At 48.4% G+C, this 19,298-nt stretch overlaps 1 protein-coding gene across 1 annotated transcript in view; it reads left to right on the top strand.

Annotated features, from left to right (window-relative positions):
* The window catches only part of SIAH3 (siah E3 ubiquitin protein ligase family member 3), a 59,501-nt gene extending 41,038 nt beyond the window's left edge, over window positions 1-18,463 (top strand). Inside the window, exon 2 of the mRNA XM_019756993.2 lies at window positions 12,339-18,463. Within this exon, the coding sequence (XP_019612552.2) occupies window positions 12,339-13,010 (672 nt within the window). The 3' untranslated portion in view covers window positions 13,011-18,463. The remainder of the gene's footprint in view (window positions 1-12,338) is intronic.
* The last annotated feature ends 835 nt before the right edge of the window (window positions 18,464-19,298 follow it).

Raw genomic sequence — 19,298 nt, forward strand, 5'->3', positions numbered from 1 at the left:
CTCTGTGTAGACACAACAGTGTGTCCTGACAGTGAGGCCATTCTCAGTCTCAGTCCTCCAGGGCAGAAGCAAGTCGCCAGGTAGGAAACCAGAGTTCTGAGGAGAGGTCCTGGGCAAGCAGAGGGAACCCCTGCTTCTCGCACAGCCTTGCCATCTTGGGCCTAGAAGACTTAGAGGAGGTCAGGTGTGCAGGCATGAATTCATCAGCGCTGGGAGATTTGGAAACAGACTAGGAGCCAGGATGTGCCTGATATTGTACACAGTAAGCGAGGCCTGCCCCAAGCACTGGTCCAGCAAGTGAGCTCGGGAGTTCTTCTGCTTCATTTTACTCTGAATCTGCAGAGAAGCAGTTCAAAGATACACCTGGGCTCAGGGACACACAGGGATGAATGCTGCCATCCATGGTCTGCCTGGTTCCCTCCCAGCACCAGCACTTCCGTAGTACCAGCATTCAGAGGCTGTGAGACACCCATCACCAGCTCAGAGTTGCCCAAAACTCTGACAGGGAGACCAGGGGGCAGTGGGGGGATGAGAATGGTCAAACCAACATGCCAGTGACATGTACACGTTACTCAGGGCCTCTAAGATGGAAAAGTTTAAGACCCAGAAGAATTGATCCATTCATTAACAGAAACTTTTATTGAGCTTTTTAAGGTACCAGATAATGTTCTCAAGATACAGCAGTGAAAATAACCAAGTTCCTCTTCCCAAGAAACTTATATCACAGTAAGGAAGGTAGATAGCACACAGATAAATAGATGACCTACACTATATATACTTTATGATTATATATGGAAGCCCCCCACTTATCCGAGGTTTCATGTTCTGCAGTTTCGGTTACTCATGGTCAACTATAGTCTGAAAACATTATATGGAAAATTCCACTTTGAGAGAGACCACATCCACATAACTTTTATTACAACATATTGTTATAATTGTTCTGTTTTATTATTACTTGTTGTTGTTAATCTCTTACTGTGCCTAATTTACAAATTAAACTTTGTCATAGGTATGTATGTACAGGAAAACACGGTGTACATAGGGTTGACCACTACCTGCAGTTTCTGGCATCCAATGGGGGTCTTGGAATATATCCCCTAAGGACAAGGGGGTACTGCTGTAGTATCGATAAGTTCTGTGAAGTGAAATAAAGCAGGGTAAGAGGATTGAGGGGTTGTTTTTTCAATAGGTGAGGGAAGGACAGCCTCAGGGTAAAGGTAAGTATGGAGCAGAGACATGAGTGGAGTGTGAGTGAGCCACGTGGGCGCCGGTAGTGTTCCAAACAGAGTGTAGAGGCCCTGTGGCAGGTGTAGACAGCATGTTCAAAGAACAGCAAGTGGTCAGTGTGCTTAGAGCAGAGTGAGAGAGGGGTTGTGGGTAAGACAAAAGACGAGGTCAGAGAATTAGCTGGGGACCAGCATATGTTGGCTCTTGGTGGCCATGATAGGGCATGGGGTTTCATTCTGAGTGTGATGGAAACCATTAAAATATTTAGTGAGAAGAGCGACAGTCTGTATGAGGCAAGAATGGACACAGGAAGACTCATGGATTAAGTTCCTAGGCCTGCTACACAACTGACCACACACTTGGGAGCTCAAACTAACAGAAACTTATTACCACACAGTTTGGGAGGCCACAATTCCAAAATCAAGGTACTGGCAGGGCTAATCCCCTGTGAAGGCCCCAGGGAAGGGTCTTCCTCGCTCCTCCTGGTTCTGGGGACTCCTGGCACTCCTTGGCTTGTGGCCACATCACTCCAGGCTCTGTCTTCACTCTGTGTCTGTGTCTTCTCCTCTTCCATCTCTTCTAGGAACACTTGTCACGGGTTTAGGGCCTATCCGAATAATCCAGGATGATGTCAGCTCGAGATCCTTAACTCATTGACATTTGCAAAGACACCTTTTCTCAAGTAAAGTCCCATTCACAGGTTCCAGGGGTTAGGATGTGGACATATCTTTTGGGGATCAACTTTCAACCCTCTACAACGAGTTAGGAGGCTGTCATAATAGTCCAGACAGGTGACGAGGGTAACTTGCCCTAGGCTGGTGGCAGTCAGATGGTGAGAAGTGGTTAGATTGTGTTGGGGGGACAGGTCAATGGGGAAGAGTCATTTATTCATCCTGTCCGTAAATATTTCTATGGTAGCAGCCATGTTCCAAGCACGGCTGACAAGGGAGGTACAGTGGGGGGTACAGTGGGTAATGCACACCCACCAGCAGCTCACATCATGCTCCAGGAAAATTAGACATTGAATAAGTGTGTTGCATGTTAGGAAGGAAACATGCAACAGACAGACATGACCTAGTCAGAGAAACACATAAAGGAGAAATACAACTTGGCCAAAGGGTGCTCTGTGGGTAGGGGATGCAGAGGGTGGAGGGTTCTGGCAGCGAGAGCTGAATTTATGGAGTTCCTGGTCATGAGGTCTTTAATGAACCAGACAAACAAAGATGGCTTGGGGCCTTGGGCAGCCCGGCCATCAGAATGTCTCAGACCATCTAGGACACACTTCTGCCCGTGCATCGTCTGCTAACACATCTGCTTCTGAAATTTGCATTTGCATATATAACCATGTTTAGCAACCCACCCCTTCTCTAAGGTTACAGCACTCCCTCCTAGAATAATGACCCGTTACATGAGCAACACTACTGCCCATACCGTGTGTGTGTGTGTGTGTGTATGTGTGTGTGTGTGTGTGTGTGTGTGTCCATGGGCAATAGTGCTCCCAGCGTGCTAGGCACACCTCCCTCAGTCACCCCTGTGGTCCTGAAGTCATCTTCTGGAGATGTCATCATTAATGGGGCTTCATTAATTAATTTTTAGCCTTTCAACTGCACATACAGTCACCGGGTTTCACTTGCCAATTGCAGATATGAAACTCTGACTACACAAAAAGTTGCTTTTAAGAAAAAGTCTTTCATCTACAAGATTGATAAAACTCATTAGCATAGATTTAGCAAGATTGATAAAACTCATGGCAAATGAAAGGCAGAGCCAAAGACTAAATAAAGATGGAGCAGCATTCCTTTGACTGTGTGGTTTGATAGCGGGGCACCCCCGACATGTGCAGGGCTAACCACCAAAGTGCAAATGGAGGCCTATATACTGGATGTCTAAATGCTTACAAGTAAAAATCAAGGCAAGAGGCTCTTCAAATATGTTCTACCCTCCTACCTTAGTGATTGACCCTTCACAGTGATCTGGATGGCTACAGCCCTCAGCCCATGACATGTCTTACTTTTTTCCAAGTGAGACATAATCCTACACTGGGATGAATCTCACGCAAAGGCAAGCGGACGCAGCAGGTCACACATCCAAGCTTTGCTCATATCCACCTCCAAATATTCACCCATTGGCCACACCTCGTGTCTAATGGTCCACTTTCTGTACATTGGATCCCAGAAATAGCACAGGCTGCAGGAAACTGACTCAGAGGCCTTGTGTAGAGAATCCCAGGACCCCAGATATCTGGAGTGTGGTCTAAACGGGCCAGTTCATGGCTGGGGGTGGGCATGGCCCTTCGGCACCTCATCTCATGGGGAGGGGTATAGCTGGGAGAGGGCAGTAATCTTTGGTTGGATTGAACTTACTTCCTGGGGGCTGTTAACAATGAATAAGGTAGTGAGCGTGCATCCAGCTTTAGTTAGGTCAATGGTCCTGCCAGGTGTGGGAAGGAAAAGTGGGCCGAGGTCACTCTAGGAGGTGGACAGATTCTCTGGGGTGACCCAGAAGACTGAGTTTCCCAAACAACTTATATAAAACCAGCGCTATTGAGAAAGGGAACACCTGAGGCTGAGAGTAATCTCTCTGAAAAGTAAAAGCAAAGAAAGTACCTCTCTGACATGAGAAATTTCTTCTTCAAAGCTTTTATTTGACTTCCTGTGATGGCAGCTGAGCAAGTGTCAGTGCCCTTCTCCTGGTCAAAGCCCAGAGAATATTCTGTGTCTCGTCACTGTTGGGTTCTGGGTGAGGAGCTGCCAGGACACCTTCCTGCTGAGCCCACAGCTGTGGATTCACACAGATGGACACACACACACACACACACACACACACACACACACATTTCTGTACAACCAAGAAGGAAAGGTAGGCAACAGAGCCTCCAACTGCAGACAAACAGCCTACCACCATAGATATGGTCCAGATCCAGAACAGGGTTCCATCTATAAGTCACTCATTCATTCAAACAACAAATACTTACCGAGAGTCTCCTAGATGCCCGACACTGCTAAGTGCTAAATGTGCCCATCACTGGACTAGGCACCGTGCAGACGAAACACAGCCCCTGCTCTCAATGACTGCCATCCTAGTGGAGAAGAGAAGGCCATGAACTAGTGATTTTCAGTCTGAGTTGAAATAAGTAGTGACTTGTCTGGACAGACCTTAACTGCTGCCTGCCTGACCCACAGGCCAGGGAGGGAGGCAGGCAGCATCCCTGTCTTATAGGGGCCGATGGTCTCAAACAGACAACGCCAGCTGGGACCATGACTGCCCGACATGAATAGGACCAACGTAATCCTCATGTATGAAGCTGCCACTAATGCATTGATGAGCGCTACACATATGTGTCACGCACCTATGGTGTGCGGGCCCTGTGCTAGCAGTGAGGACATGGGAACAATGAGTCCCCATTCTACAGGCACTCAACAGGTAGGAAAGTACGCACGTGTAAGTCAACCAACGCTGGGCAGCTAGGAACTACAGGAGGGCCCGGGAGCTCGAAGACTGAGTCATAGTTTTTGTTTTCACAATGTCACCCACAAATTCCTTCCCAGCCCCCGTCATAGCCAAGGACTGTGTTTATAAGACGACCAGCTTGGTCGGCAGGCTTTTGAGATGATAGGACCAGTGGACACGTCTGTACTGACCCCTTTTTACAGTTTTTCAGCCATGAACCTAGGTTTTAAAAAGTTTTGGCCACCACAATTTTCATTTTCCTCTTTTACCAATAATACTCATTTCTCTCTTTTCTAATTAGATAATACACTTATAGCCCAAGACTCAAGGCTTCTGTGTGTTTGCTAACCAATGTCTCCCTGCTCAATTTACATAATTTTGATCACCAATAAAGAAATTGTGTATGTAGTCACATATCAGAGGCAAGGTTTTGATACTGTTAAAGATGACATCAGACCACCATAAATCCTTGATTCAGTGGCCGGATGTAATGCAGGGCCTCAGCTCCCGCTCCCCGCACAAAAACACAGGACATGGTGAGGCCAAAAAGGAACACCTATGGAGCCATAGATAGGGGAGTCATACCACTATATTCTTGCTGGCGGCTGGGTTGGAGACACAGGAAGCAGGAGCCACACGATTCGCAATCTGCCACCGCTTCTCTGCCAACCAACCACCAAACCCACCTGCCAGCTGAAACCCACCATCCGCTTCTCTGCCTGCCTGCCTGCCAACCAACCAACCAACCCCCTTGCTAACTACAATCTGCGCTTACTAGGTTAGCCATGGCAGTTATATCAGTGGCCAATGGCAAACTGGTTACAGCTGATGGCCAACTAGTCAGAACTGACGGCCATCTACTACCCGAACCAGCACCTTCCCACATGAGGCCGAGAGCCTGGAAACTGCTCTCTGGGACTCTGTCCCCACACTGGATGTAGGAATTCTTCGGGAATAAGCTTCTGGACCCACCCCTATAGTAATGGATCTCTCTGAAATATTTTAACCTATGTTCATAGCTTGAAAACTACGAATTTCATCAGAGTCCATCTCTCGCTTCTATTATGCTGCCTAACAAACTACTGACTTCACCAGTGAAAACCTCTGCGGAAATGCTAATTAGCAGCATCTGGTGTGGATCAGAAATATGGATGCTAATTGAAGCAATTGTAACTGTTATCTCTGGATGTGGCCTTTCCAGTAAAATGTTAGGTGATCACCTCGAAATGTGAATTCCTGATTAGGGAATTGACAGCCCCTAGAGTGTAGGCTAAACATGTACATATTTATATCACATTCTCTCCACTGAAGTCTTTTAAAGAAAATTATAGATATTATCATGCTGTCTACAGAAGACCTCATCCATCTGCGTACCAAGTATGACTGGGGGGCAGGAGCGTAGATATGCTTTCTAATTAAGATGTTCTATTCCCGTTGATAAAAGCCCCATTGTTGTTTTGTCTCCATTTAATTTATTTCTTAACTGTTTGGAAGAGTCCCAGAGTCCTCCTGGATTTTGTGGGCTCGTGTACAGTCATGCTAGATTTTGATGAGAAGTGGGGAGCCAGGGCACCCCAGGAAAATGGAGTGGGCAGCACTAAGCGTTCAGCCTTGACTGTCCTCCCTGGAAACAGCAACAAGTTTTCATGTGGAGTGAAAAAGTAGTCACAGTTCTCTCTCCTTAGCCGACCTGATGCCCAGCTTGGTTCAGGTCTTGACTTTATCCCACTACTCTGATACCCGCCCTGAAATGTCACCCCACACACCAGCTCTGCCTCTCAGACATGCATCCATAGCGTCGCTGCTTTCCCCCTTCACCCAGCACTGAAAACCCTAGGTAATTAACTCTCACAAATACTACAGCTTGAGCAAACTCAGAGCAAACGCCTTTCATCTGAAATTGGGTGCAAAATCCTCCTTCACCTGAAACGCATTAGCATAGCCATGTTCCTGGAAACAACTGCAAAAGCAAAGCCATCCTCTAAGTAAAGGAAACAGACACTGGAGAAAGGGTCACGTGATTTTTCCAGGGGCAGTTTTCCCCTTTGGACGCCAGGATTTGGAGGGATCGCCATTACCAACTATGGGAGTGTGGCTGATCGGATTAAGGAAGTGTTTTTAAATTCAATTACACCCTCAGTGGAAATGGTCTCACTAATGCTTCGAGAAAGAATTATACCCAGTCCATAAAGCCCTACATTTTAAAACTCAATTTTGGGCAATATTCTAAAGGTTAATTCAAGACCTCTCTTCCAAATGGGAAGTTAAATACAGCCAATTGAAAGAAGGCATCTGTGGACTGGCTGGGGTTTATCAGTCTGTAAGAGTTCATCAGTTTTAATTAGCATAATCACTAATGTTGCACTAACAGTTTAGTGAAGGAAAGTAATTACTCACACATCCACTGTATTGGATGGAAAGATTAGAATTCATTTTCCAAAACGATTAGCGTTTTGCCAATTAAAAGAATTCCTTCTCCCTGCCGGCAGCCCTGTGACCTTGCTCACCCCAAGATCATTTAAATGAAACATATTTTGCTTCAGAAGATGGAGCAGGAAGGAAAGAATTAAGGCCATGAGTATTCGTAGTGCTTTCTTGGGGCACAGCAAGCTCCCGGTTCTCCATGAGTTTCCATGTCTCATTCTATAGGCACAGTCATTCACTTCCATCCCGATGGGTTAGACCTGCAGCTGCTTTGTTAGCCGGCAGCAATTTGAAACATGAAGAGGCTAGTGGAGGATGAGGCCCAAAGGTAGCAACGGGAGAGTCTAGATGCAATGGCCACTGTGAGGGTCCGATAACTGGACTCCTGCACGGCCTCTTGACGGCTGGCCCCTCCTGGCACCCCCTTAGAACAGGCTTTGCTGGTGCTGCCGCAGGGCTCCCTAAAGCAGGACGCTGTGTCTCTTGGGCCCCCTACGGACTCCCATTGCGGAACTGGGTGCCACGTTGGTACCTCAGCTCAGCTTCCAAGATGTGGGCAATACGGTCCAGCTGCTCGTCCTGTCCACCAGCTTCTCCATCTACAGCCACTTGGAACTTGGCATGTCTTAACCATCCCGTGTTCTTTTGTCCCCGGCTCCGTCACAGCTGCCTTTCACCCTGTGAGCACGTCTTTTGCCTATTTTGTTAGAGCCTTCACCCTTCACGTTAAATGTCACTTCACACTGACCAGAATGGCTACCTGCCCCGCTGGTAGCGACAGGGCCCCCACGGCATCCTGCCTTTGTGCGTTCTAGTATAATATTATTCATAATCATAGCAAGCGACTGGGGCAGGAATGAGGACCTTACTCTGCTCAGTATTCGCAGCCCCTTGCACACGGTAGGTGGTGTGTGCGGTTTTGTGGAATGGCTTAATTAATTGTAGGCATAGGCCTACCCCCCAACGCCTCCTTCAGCCTCATCAAATCTCAGCCCAGGAGGCCCAGCCTGCTTGGATCAGCGAACATCACAGAGGAGGAAATGGAGACATTTGCATACAGGTGGGCATTCCCTCTTCACCTGTCCTCTCACCCAGCACCATTTCCAAAGGGAGCAGACCCTTGCTGAGTGCATCTCTGGGCTTCCTTCTGGATTTAACCAGTGGGAGGCCCTGGCAGGGTGTGGAGGAAGGGAAGAAAGGGAGATCAAGGCATTTCTTCCCACCCCCTCCCTGCTGTGATTTCACATCTCCAATGTTTGCTGCACAGAATAGGATGGATGTGGGGACAGAGTCCCAGAGGGCAGTTTCCAGGCTCTCGACCTCATGTGGAAAGGTGCTGGCTCAGGTAGTGGATGGCCGTCTGCTGTGGCTAGTTGGTCATCAGCTGTACCCAGTTAGCCAATTGGCCTCTGATGTAACTGCTGTGGCTACACTGGTTGGTTGGTTGGTTGGTTGGTTGGTTGGTTGGTTGGTTGGTTGGTTGGCTGGTTGGCTGGCAGAGAACCGGATGGAGGATTGAGCATCGGGTGGATTCAACTTCCTGTGTCTCCCCTGCTGCCAGCGAAACGGGGGTGCAGAAGACCCCTTGTTGGGGTACTGGCGGATGTTTGCTTCCCGTGTCTCCAACCCAGCCGCCAGCGAGGATTTAGTGGTATGACTCCCCTACCTATGGCTCCATTGGTGTTCCTTTGGGGCCTCACCATATCCTGCGTTTTTGTGTGGGTGGGGGGGGGGGGTGGTGGGAGCTGAATTCGTGCATGACAATGGAGAAGGTGGAAAATTGATCTGGAGAAGGGCATGTGGAAAATAACTAGCCGAGAGACTGCTTCTGAGATGGGAATTTCGGGATATTTGTCGTCACGGGTCAGCACGGACACAGGAGGCCCCAGGGCAAGTGTGATGTGGGGCTCATGCTGGCCTGTACTCAGCCCGGGGTGCTGCCCAGGCACGAAGGCCAGCTGACCAGAGTAGGCACAGGTAGGCATGGACTGGGGCAGGAGGCCACCGAGTCTTCACCCCAAAGCACATCCAAATGGAAATGCCATCTTTTTTTGTTGTTGTTAAAGATTTTTTTTGTCTTTAAAGGGAAAAGGGAACATGACTTTATTGGGGAACAGTGTGTACTTCCAGGATTTTTTCCAAGTCAAGTTGTTGTCCTTTCAGTCTTAGTTGTGGAGGGCGCAGCTCAGCTCCAGGTCCAGTTGCCCGTTGCTAGTTGCAGGGCACAGCCCACCATCCCTGTGGGAGTCGAACCAGCAACCTTGTGGTTGAGAGGACGCACTCCAACCAACTGAGCCACCGGGAGCTCAGCGGCAGCTCAGCTCAAGGTGCCGTGTTCAATCTTAGTTGCAGGGGGTGGAGCCCACCATCCTTTGCAAGACTCGAGGAGTCGAACCGGCAACCTTGTGGTTGAGAGCCCACTGGCCCATGTGGGAATCGAACCAGCAGCCTTCGCAGTTAGGAGCACGGAGCTCCAACCGCCTGAATACCGGGCCGGCCCCTGGAAATGCCATCTTGATGTAATACTTAATGTGGTTTTAAAGCTGTTTGGCAGGCATTATTTCATTTGATCCCCTAAACCCTTTGAGATAAATATTTGCTGATGGGGAAACTAACACTTCTGGATGAGTAAACCGTGAATCAGACCAGAGTCTGCTGGATCCAACCTGTGATCTTCCCAGTCTATAATCTATGTCACCTTTAACTGATCTGGGTTCCATTCCCAGCTGTACACCTTAGGAGCTGTGTGACCTTGGGCGAGTGACTCAACCTCTCTGTGTGTCAGTTTCTTCATCTATACGACAACATAATATGTTTCCCTTGTAATTGTTGTAAAAGCTAAGTGAGAGAGAAGGGGGGCTTCTCAAAGGCTGGGAGAGGGGACAGCGTTTGGGGCTTTCCATGAGAAGCCAAGACCAGATGCACTTGAGTTCAGCAGAAGAGGCTGACCTTCTGCAGTGCATGAGACTGACAGAAGGCCCTGGGAGGGGCCCTCGCAGCTGGCTGATGGAGTGTGTGAGCCCTGGGCTTGTACAAGCTCAATGGATGGGAAGAGACCCCATGCCCGCCATCACCCACTGACTAAATGGTACATGCCACCAGCAGGCAAGTGGGAATTAAGCCAGATTTTATTTTTTGTTAAAAAGGAAATTGATCTTTTCTGTGTAAAATTAAACAATTATGCAAAAAACACCTACTTTCCACAATGCCAAACACTTAGGAGATCCTACATAGTAGTTCCCTTCCCTGAATTTAATACCACAAGGTAAGTCAGATGCACTGCTTGCAGGATTCCGGAACCCCGCTGGTCCCTTCATGGATGGGTGGGTGACAGCAGACTGCCCAGTAGCTGCCATCCAGGAACAGGGCAGGAGCTACCGGAAGGGCCCCTGTAGCTCAAACTGCGGCATTCCCGAGGTTGCGGGGAGATGCAGAAACTGGCAGCTGGGGTGAACTCAAGAATAGAGCTGGTCTGGACCACACTTGCCTGCAAGTCACCTCCACCACCAGGGAGATAATCTCAGCGTGTGTGTGTGGTGTGTGTGTGTGTGTGTGTGTGAGTGACCGCCGTGTGCCCTAAAGAAAGAGACTAGCCAGGCCTCAGCCGCTAGCCACACACTGAGTCTGGGGAGGCAGCAAGTCTGGCAGCAGTGGTGGTGAGTGTGAAAGACAGACCTATGTCCTTGTACTCTATGCCGAAGCCAGGCACGGATGCAAGCGCCCAAAGGGCTTGGAGAGCTAGGACAGAAGACACAGTCTCTACCTGAGGGCAGACCAGAGAAGGCTGCCATGTGATGGCCTCACGCCGGGAGCACCCATACAGCTGCCACCTCCACAGAACAGCCTAGATCCTGCAGAGAACAGGAACTCAAGGAACGGTGTGTGGGGGGAGGGGGCATGCTGGAGGCGGGGATAACTGGGGGAGGAGGAACGCTGCTGAGCTCAGAGTCAGGGGGTATGAAAATGAATCCCAAACTTTCATTACGAATGTACAAGAGTTTCGTAACCTCAGGCACATCACTCCAGGAAGCCTGTTTCTTCATCTGAAAACTATGAATCACAGTTCTCGTGTCACAGGGAGGAACCTTGTGAAAACCACAATTAACCATATGCATACTAATGTCTGCCATCCACACCAAGAAACGTGGTGTTTACTTCGCCCAAGGCTGTACCCCTAGCTCCTGCAGGGTCTGGCCATAGCAGGTGGTCAATAAATGTTTACTGATACCTGCTCAATAGGTGCCATCACAGCTCCTGGTGTTTTGGAGGACATTGTGGGCACACTGCCATGAGGAACAAAAGGTCAGGAGAGTCTCGGGGTGGAGGCTGCCTGGGAACAGTGAGCCTGGAAGGGCAGAAGTGTGCCTGGAGACAAAGTCCCGGGAGTCACAGGTGAGGCTCCCTCCCTGGGAACCATGGCCCAACTGCACATAACCAGCCCTGTGTCCCACCAGTTGCCTTAGGACCCAAGAGAGGGGCACCCAAAACAGCACAGTCCTGATAACACTGGAGGACAAATGGGCATTTACTGAAATTTTGTTTTAAAAATAAAAGCAATGATAAAGTTCGGGGGAATAACCCATTGGCATCCAGTGCCAGCACATAAATATCGACAGTAGCAATAATTTCTTTTGTTCTTAATACTAATGACCACCGTAATGTATGTTATTTGAGTGTGAAACTGCTTCTTTGTTTATCTTATTAAGGAATCAGAAAGGCATAAATGTTGCATTTTCTTGCACTGAATTTTCAGAATTTCAACCACCCAAGGTATCCACCATATCCTTTATTTTTCTTTTGGATTAAAAAAAAAAAAAATGTTCCATTAGATTTGAAAAATCTATTATTCTTGCAGGAGGAATCTTTGAAGGAGTTTCTGTTTTTAATTGGGTAAATTTAGGTCCTATACCAAAATGAATTGATGTAGAGAAGACATAGTTTTTCAGCATATAAATTTGGCAAAACATCTGAAACAATTTTGTCTACAAAATGTCTGTCAAAACAGGTAATAACCATTGTTGGCGAGGATGCGGAGAAATTGGAAGCCCCTTACATGGCTAACAGGAATGTCAAACGGTGCTGCCACTTTGGAAAACAGTATGGCGGTTCTCCTCATTTTTTAAGAAATCAAGTTTTCTCCGCCTGTGCTGGAGAGTCTCCTTTGAACACCAGGGGAGTCTCAGCCAGGCTGAGAGACTGGCCTCACGCCCACTGACATTCTTCTCTTTCTCCTGCAGTGTGTGTCCAGCCGCCGGGCCGTCACTCAGAGCGCGCCAGAGCAAGGCAGCCGCCCCCATCACCACCTCACCCACCACCACCGGCAACAACACCGCCCCCAGCACCACCTGCACCACCATGCACACCCTCACCACCTGCACCACCACGAGGCAGAGCTGCACGCCGCCCAGGTGACAACCTGCCTGTGCCCCTTGTTCTCCTGCCCGTGGGAAGGCCACCTGGAGGTGGTGGTGCCTCACCTGCGCCAGATCCACAGGGTTGACATCCTTCAGGGAGCCGAGATAGTGTTCCTGGCCACGGACATGCACCTCCCCGCCCCGGCTGACTGGATCATCGTGCACTCCTGCCTTGGCCACCACTTTCTGCTGGTGCTTAGGAAACAGGAGCGGCATGAAGGGCACCCCCAGTTCTTTGCCACCATGATGCTGATTGGGACCCCCACCCAGGCCGACTGCTTCACCTATCGCCTAGAGCTTAACAGAAACCATCGGCGTCTCAAATGGGAGGCCACCCCCCGGTCCGTCCTTGAGTGCGTGGACTCGGTGATCACTGACGGAGACTGCCTCATCCTCAACACCTCGCTGGCCCAGCTCTTCTCCGACAATGGCAGCCTTGCCATCGGAATCGCTATCACAGCAACGGAGGTCTGCTCCACAGAGGCTGAGATGTGAAGCAAGAAGCCATTAGATGCTCACACACAGCCACCCCTCCACCAAGACACTCTGCCTGTGCCCCTCGAATCTCCAGATGCCAGGACTCCAGACTCCTTTTTATTCTTCTCCTTCCTTCCTTCCTTCCCTCCCTCCTTCCTTCCTTTCTTTTTTCGTCTCAGGTACTTAGAAGTATTTAGTGTTTGTCTGCCGTGGGCATTATATTATGTAAGCATCCTGTGATTCAAGACCTTGGTGTGTCCTTTGTTCTAATTAGTGGTATAGTTTTATAGAAATTTTTGGATCAGAGTCAATCAGAATGGTCATTTCCCGCCACCCCCAATTCCCTTCTCCACGGCTTCCAAAATGAGCAAAAGTCACTGAGACCATGAAGCAGACTTTTGGGGTTGAAAGGAGATTTAGTATCCAAACCATTTCTTCCTTCTCTTCTCAGCCTATTTCAGGGCACACTAACTCTGAAGTGTGTGAGAAGGCAGGTTGGGAAGGGGAACCTGGCTGGCTCAGAGGTACATTTCAGACCAAACACACACAACTCTGGCACCTTTCCAGGAACCTCAGGGTCAGAGCTGAGCTGCTGGGTGTGAGGAGATGGTGCCTCCTCTGAAGGCCCAGGCATGGGGCTGGAGGCACCACTATGTTGAGTCCTGTGGGTCGACCCCAGGGCTCAGGAGTGGGCAGGTGTTTAAGCCTCTTTTGGCGGCCTGCCGTGGGCTTGTTCTCAGCCTGTGCTATCTTTTCCAGCTCTGCAATCAAAGTCCTCAAGTTTTTGGTGCTTTCTTGTGAATGTCTTTGCCCTCCCTTGACCAGGTAGTAAAAAGGATGGGCAAGAGGTGGGGAAAGAGAAGCAGCTGAAGAAACAAAGGATGCAATGAATTGCCCACCTCTGGGAGGGCTTTCTCTCCTCAGAGAGGCTCGGTATCATGTTATCAATCCATCAGTCTTTTCACTAGTGCTGAGCACTTTTGTATCATGCAAAGAACCCACTGTGCTCTTGGTACCTCATTAAACCAGAACCACAGCTCAGCATCAAACACAAGGGACGTGGAGAGCTGGCCCAATCCCTCCTACACCTGGGAGGGTCCCCTTTCCTTTCTGTACTTTCTAAAATGCTCTGAGGGCCCCATTCAGCTCACAGACATTCTCACTGGTCAAATACGTATTCGGCAGCCTGTCGGAGGGTTAATGAAAATCCACGTTGCCTCTGTGCGGATGGCTTTGTCTTTGCTTATCAGAACAATTTGTGGGAGCCTACCGTGTATTTAAAGAACACAGGCATATTTAGTCAACTTCGTCTCCTCTGTCCAAGGTCGAGTACCTGTAAGCCTTCCCAGCAGGCCCTCTTCTCCCTCCGTGTCATTTTTGTTCTCCCCTTGGCTAATCTCCAGTCGCTGCAGAAGCAAGGCGCCCAAACCCCACGCGATGCTCATTAGAACCGAGTGGGCCTTTTGCCAACCTAATGTTTCCCTCTGCCTTGTTTCTTCACCGCGTCCACCTCTGCTGGATCCTGGCAGGCCTCCAACTGAGTACTTAGTTTCAGGCAGTTTGGCCTGGCTGGCCATCAGCAATCTTTCCCCCACCAAAAATAATCGATCCTAAAACATAACAGCCTTCCCTTCCCTTCATGGCCAGGTAAACCTCTAGCCACCCGTGCTGCCAACCCCCACCCCAATCACCGGAAGGGTGGTGCCACTCAATAGGAGATTTAATAACAAAGCTCCCTCTGGTCACACAGTAATGGCTGGGACCCTGGGGCTGAGGTTTCCTTCTGTTAGACTTCTAAGGGGGCCAGTGAATATTGTGTCACTGACGAGGCAAAAGTCAGGTCCGCAGTCCCAAGGAAAAGGTTGTCACCTCCTTCCTTAGCACTGTCAGAACATCCTACCAGGGCACCAGCTGCCCCCCCCCCCCAAACCACACGGATGGTGAGGAACGAGCTGAGGCAGGTTGGCTCTCTTGGCTCCTTCCTTTGTCCCCAGGCCCTTCCCTGGCACCTAAGACCTTCTTGGCTGCAGGTCTGTCACCTCTGCGAGCCACAATTCCTCCCCTGGTTTCTGGTACTCAGCCACCTGCTAACATTTGTGTATCCTAACAGGTGCCCCAGGGAAACAAACAAAACCTCAGCAGGAATATAATGAGTGTTCACAGGGCCTTAGGGCTCCTGCAAACCTCACCCGGCCTCCTTGTGCCAAGTGCCCTGAGCCAAACCGGCAGTAACCAAGGTTGTTAGTGCACATTGTGTTATGAATATGTGAGCCCAGATAGGATCTACGTTTGGTTCCTAGAAAGCAAATTTAGAACAAAGGGTAGAAGTGCGTTATTTTTGTCCATCTACGGTGCTGCCAAGAGGCCTTTCTCTCCATATCCACATGTGAAGAACTAAAGAAAAAGGAGCCAACTGAAAGCAATGAGGAGGGATAGAGAGTGGTACCAACAAAGCATGTTGGCACCATTCTTTATAGTCACACGACCTTCATAATCACAAAGGGCCCCTTCATTTGAGTCTCAGGTTAATCTTCATCAGAATCTTCAATTTCCTAAAAAAACAAGAACAACAACAAAATAGGTCCAGAGACATGAAATGACCTTCTCGAAGTCACACATCAAGCGGTTGGGACCACAACTAGAACCCAGTAAACTGACTGCAAACTTGGTGTTCTTGCAATAGGGAGACCGACCCCAAATACTCAGCAAGGTCCCCACCTCATCAGTGAACTGTGGGCCTGAGGGTCAGCTGGGTCTTGGTCCCGGGATACTTGGGGGAACAGTGAGAGAGACCTGCTTTGAGAGGCATCTCAGCGTGAAGAACTGATCCACTCTGCGGCACGGGGCATGTGGAGCCCTCAGGCCCCTTTCTGGGTCCATCTCCCACTCCAGGCTCAGGCTTGCATTCTCAGGAGTCATCCTGTGCCGAGCCTGGGACCTGTTTGCCTTCATTCCCACCCAGGTGCTGACTTAATGACACTCTCTAAGTATCTGCATTTAAAAAGCAGGCCTAGGGAGACAGTAGCACTTAATAGCAAAAAAATGAGTTAACAGTATTTGAACTTCAGGCATCTGTAAAAACAATTTTTTCAGGAGATGTGGAGAGGACATTTCTGCCCCTCAGGCTGACTCTATATACATGGTCAATGCAGAAGGAAAGGTCACACCATACAAAGAGGTTTGTCTTCAACAACCGGACGCAGCATGGTCTTACATCTGAGATAGATCCCATCACTACCTGCGGTTACTGCTGACATTTTAGAAATAGATCAGGTTCATAATAACAGTAGTACTCATAGCTACCATTCATTGAGGGTTCACTATGTGGCCCAGAGGGCTGACGACTTAGTGTACAGTAGCTCCTTTAATTTCCATAGCAAACTGACAAAGCAACTACATCATGGTACCCATGAGACTCTTAACCTAAGAGCGGTTAGACACGGTTCAGGCCACACAGCTCGCACAGGGGAGAGCCGGGCCTCAAACCCAGCATGTCTAGCTCCAAAGTCCAGGCTTCTGACCAACATCAACCGTGTTATTTCAATGAATTCCTGGACCCAAGGCTTAGAAGGACCGGTCATAAAGGCTGTAAGGCTTAGAGGCCTTTCAGTGCTTTAGAACTAAATGTGCCCTTTCACCTCTCCTTTTCCTCCCTCTTTTCCTACCCCAAGACAGAGGCTGTGCTAAGGTGGCTTGCATATCAGTTGTTACATTTTTTTAGGAATTTTGCGAGCCAGTTGTTAAGCACAGCCATTATTAAGAATGAAATGATATAAATTTACAATTATTTATATTAAAAAGCAAAGGTTATACTCAAAACCCATCACTTCCTAATTATTTCTGTGCTCCAGCGGTTGTTCCCATCTACCGTGGCTGCATGGTGAACATACCATATAATGATGTCTACAGCCCATCTCCCAGGTCCACGTGTAGTGATATAGTTTGAAATTGGCCAGGATGGTAGTAGTTACACCATGGAAATTGGCAAGTGCTATAAACTAGGGGTTTTCTCCTCAGAGAGCTAGTTGTTAAAGGGTTCCCAACACACACTACCTAGACATCTCGGATGCACAGAGTGGGGTGGAAACTTTAGAAGGAGAAACGAGACCCTGGTGAGGATACTGATGGGGTACAGATGACCACCCAGCCAGTGAAACAGCAAGTTGTTGGGAAAATACAAACTGTTCTAGAGAAGAGACTCTGAGGCTTTGAAGCTGCTTCAAGAGCATTCCCTGCCCTACTCCAGCCCCTTCTCTACGGTTGTTAGTGTGGGAACTGCTGGCTGATGACTTTCATAGAAAAAGCTGGCTCCACAAAACCAGCCTATTGGCCATCCCAATCCAAAAAACAAAACCAAGCTCTCCCAAACTAGAATCTCCTGCTGCTTATTCTTACAGGCCATCTTTCTTATCGCTACGTGTAGACAAAAACCCAGCCTAAGGAAGTATTTTACTTTGAAATTAGAGATTGGAAATATGCAACATCTGAGAAGGGCACAGTGAGCAGTGGTTTCAAACATCACATAAAATGTGTGACTACAAAAGTGGGATTCTTCCATAGCTCAAAGCTGAGGGACAGGAAAGGGAATGAGTCAAGAGATGAGTCACGTAGAGAATGGAGCCCAACGCCTTACCTTCCTACTCTGGCTATTACAGTTCATTGCAACCTAGCAAGGACCCTGTTCTTACTCCATAGGCTGCTCAGAGTAATACTCTTCCTAAATGAAGGCTATGGTTCCCATTAGGATAAAAGACATAGGAAACTGCAGGGTGAGTGCCTTGAAGCAGGCAGAAACTCCAAGGTCAACAGTGACTCAGTTACTCTGATCCCAGTGGTTTCAATGGAAGGCATGGAAGAGGTGAGGCTTGCTGCAGCTTCCACTTGGGTCCAATTTCTGGTGGGAGGGGAAAGGACTGTGGCCTGGACATCCAAGAATTACGCTGTGATTAAAGTTCAGCTACAAATAGCATCAAGAGGAAGAGCAGAGTCTTCTAGTAGATAGTTAGACCTTGAGATGATTTGTTCAGAAAATTTCCTCCAAGAACTGGTAAGTTGTGTTATGTGAACCTGGAGAAGGGCCAGCCAAGAAAAACTTCACTGAATAGAGATGCAAGAGGACTGCTGTAGATAAGCATTGATTTTTTTCCTCCAAATCAGGTTATCACATGGGTTACCCACATGAGTCAGCGTCTGTCTTTTCCAATAATGTATGAAAATATTTCACCTTGAGTGCTATACTATAAAGACTCCCCTCCATTTTTTTTAACCTTTTTTTTAGAGGTATAGAGATAAGAAAGAGAAAGGTAATTGAGAATCATTTTACTTAATGTAAATTGATGTATGTACAATTTTCTAGGCTTTCTGATGATGTTAAAGAGAACAAGAAGAAGCAGACCGAGAATGCTACTTGATCTCTACCCTTTCTCCCATGAAAACTGTCATTAAATTGCATTTGATATTGTTTCCTTGAACTCTTTGGAGTTGTTTTTGTTGTTGTTGGGGGTTCTTTCTTCCCACAGGCTACCCTGCAACACGAGGGAACAGAAATGAAACGCTACAAGGGAAAACACAATTATCAGAAATTCGCCAGCTGCCACTTTTGACTTATGTTTCATTATCTTTCTCCCCTTTCCAATTTTGCTGCCATTTTACAGTTATAACTGGATGTAAGAAAGAAAGTGCCAGTGGAGTTGAAGCAAAGCAACTAGTTTGCCCCCAATATAGTGCTGCCCCAAGAAGAGGGACCAAGCCTTCCGCCCTGGATTGCAGAGAAAGAAACAGGCGGTCAACCCCCAGCACCCTCCCTCCCAGTGCCCTTATCTCAGTTCTCCCTGCCTCTCCCTGATGACAGCGATTCTGAAATTTACTTCTGGGCTTATCAGATCAGTTGTCAAGGGAGAGCTTCTTGGTTTAATTCTTTAATCTCAGGCTACTGTTACTTACTCTCAAGATGAGGATTGAGCACGAGTTCTAATCCTATTGCCTGTCGATTCATTTTAACCTCTATCTCCTTCCCTACCTTATTATTCCCAGAACCTGTTTGCTGCTCTCACAGAGGCTTATAGAGAACGCCTTGAATTGATCTGAGTGATCAACCCTGACCACAGGGCCAGCATGAATATTCATGAGCCACGTGTGTTCTCAGGCCCTTTCCTCCCTCTTGGGACAATTCCGTTCCTATGGGGTCCCAGATATTTGCCCCTCCCTCCCAAATGTCCTCAAAGACACACCAGAGAGAGACTGCTGAAAGAAGAAACTGCCTGAAATTCAGCGGGGGAGGGAGGCCCAGTCCAGGCTGCTCCCTGA

This window comes from Rhinolophus sinicus, linkage group LG04 (genome assembly GCF_036562045.2).
Source record: "Rhinolophus sinicus isolate RSC01 linkage group LG04, ASM3656204v1, whole genome shotgun sequence".
In the NCBI taxonomy this organism is placed as follows: Eukaryota; Metazoa; Chordata; class Mammalia; order Chiroptera; family Rhinolophidae; genus Rhinolophus; species Rhinolophus sinicus.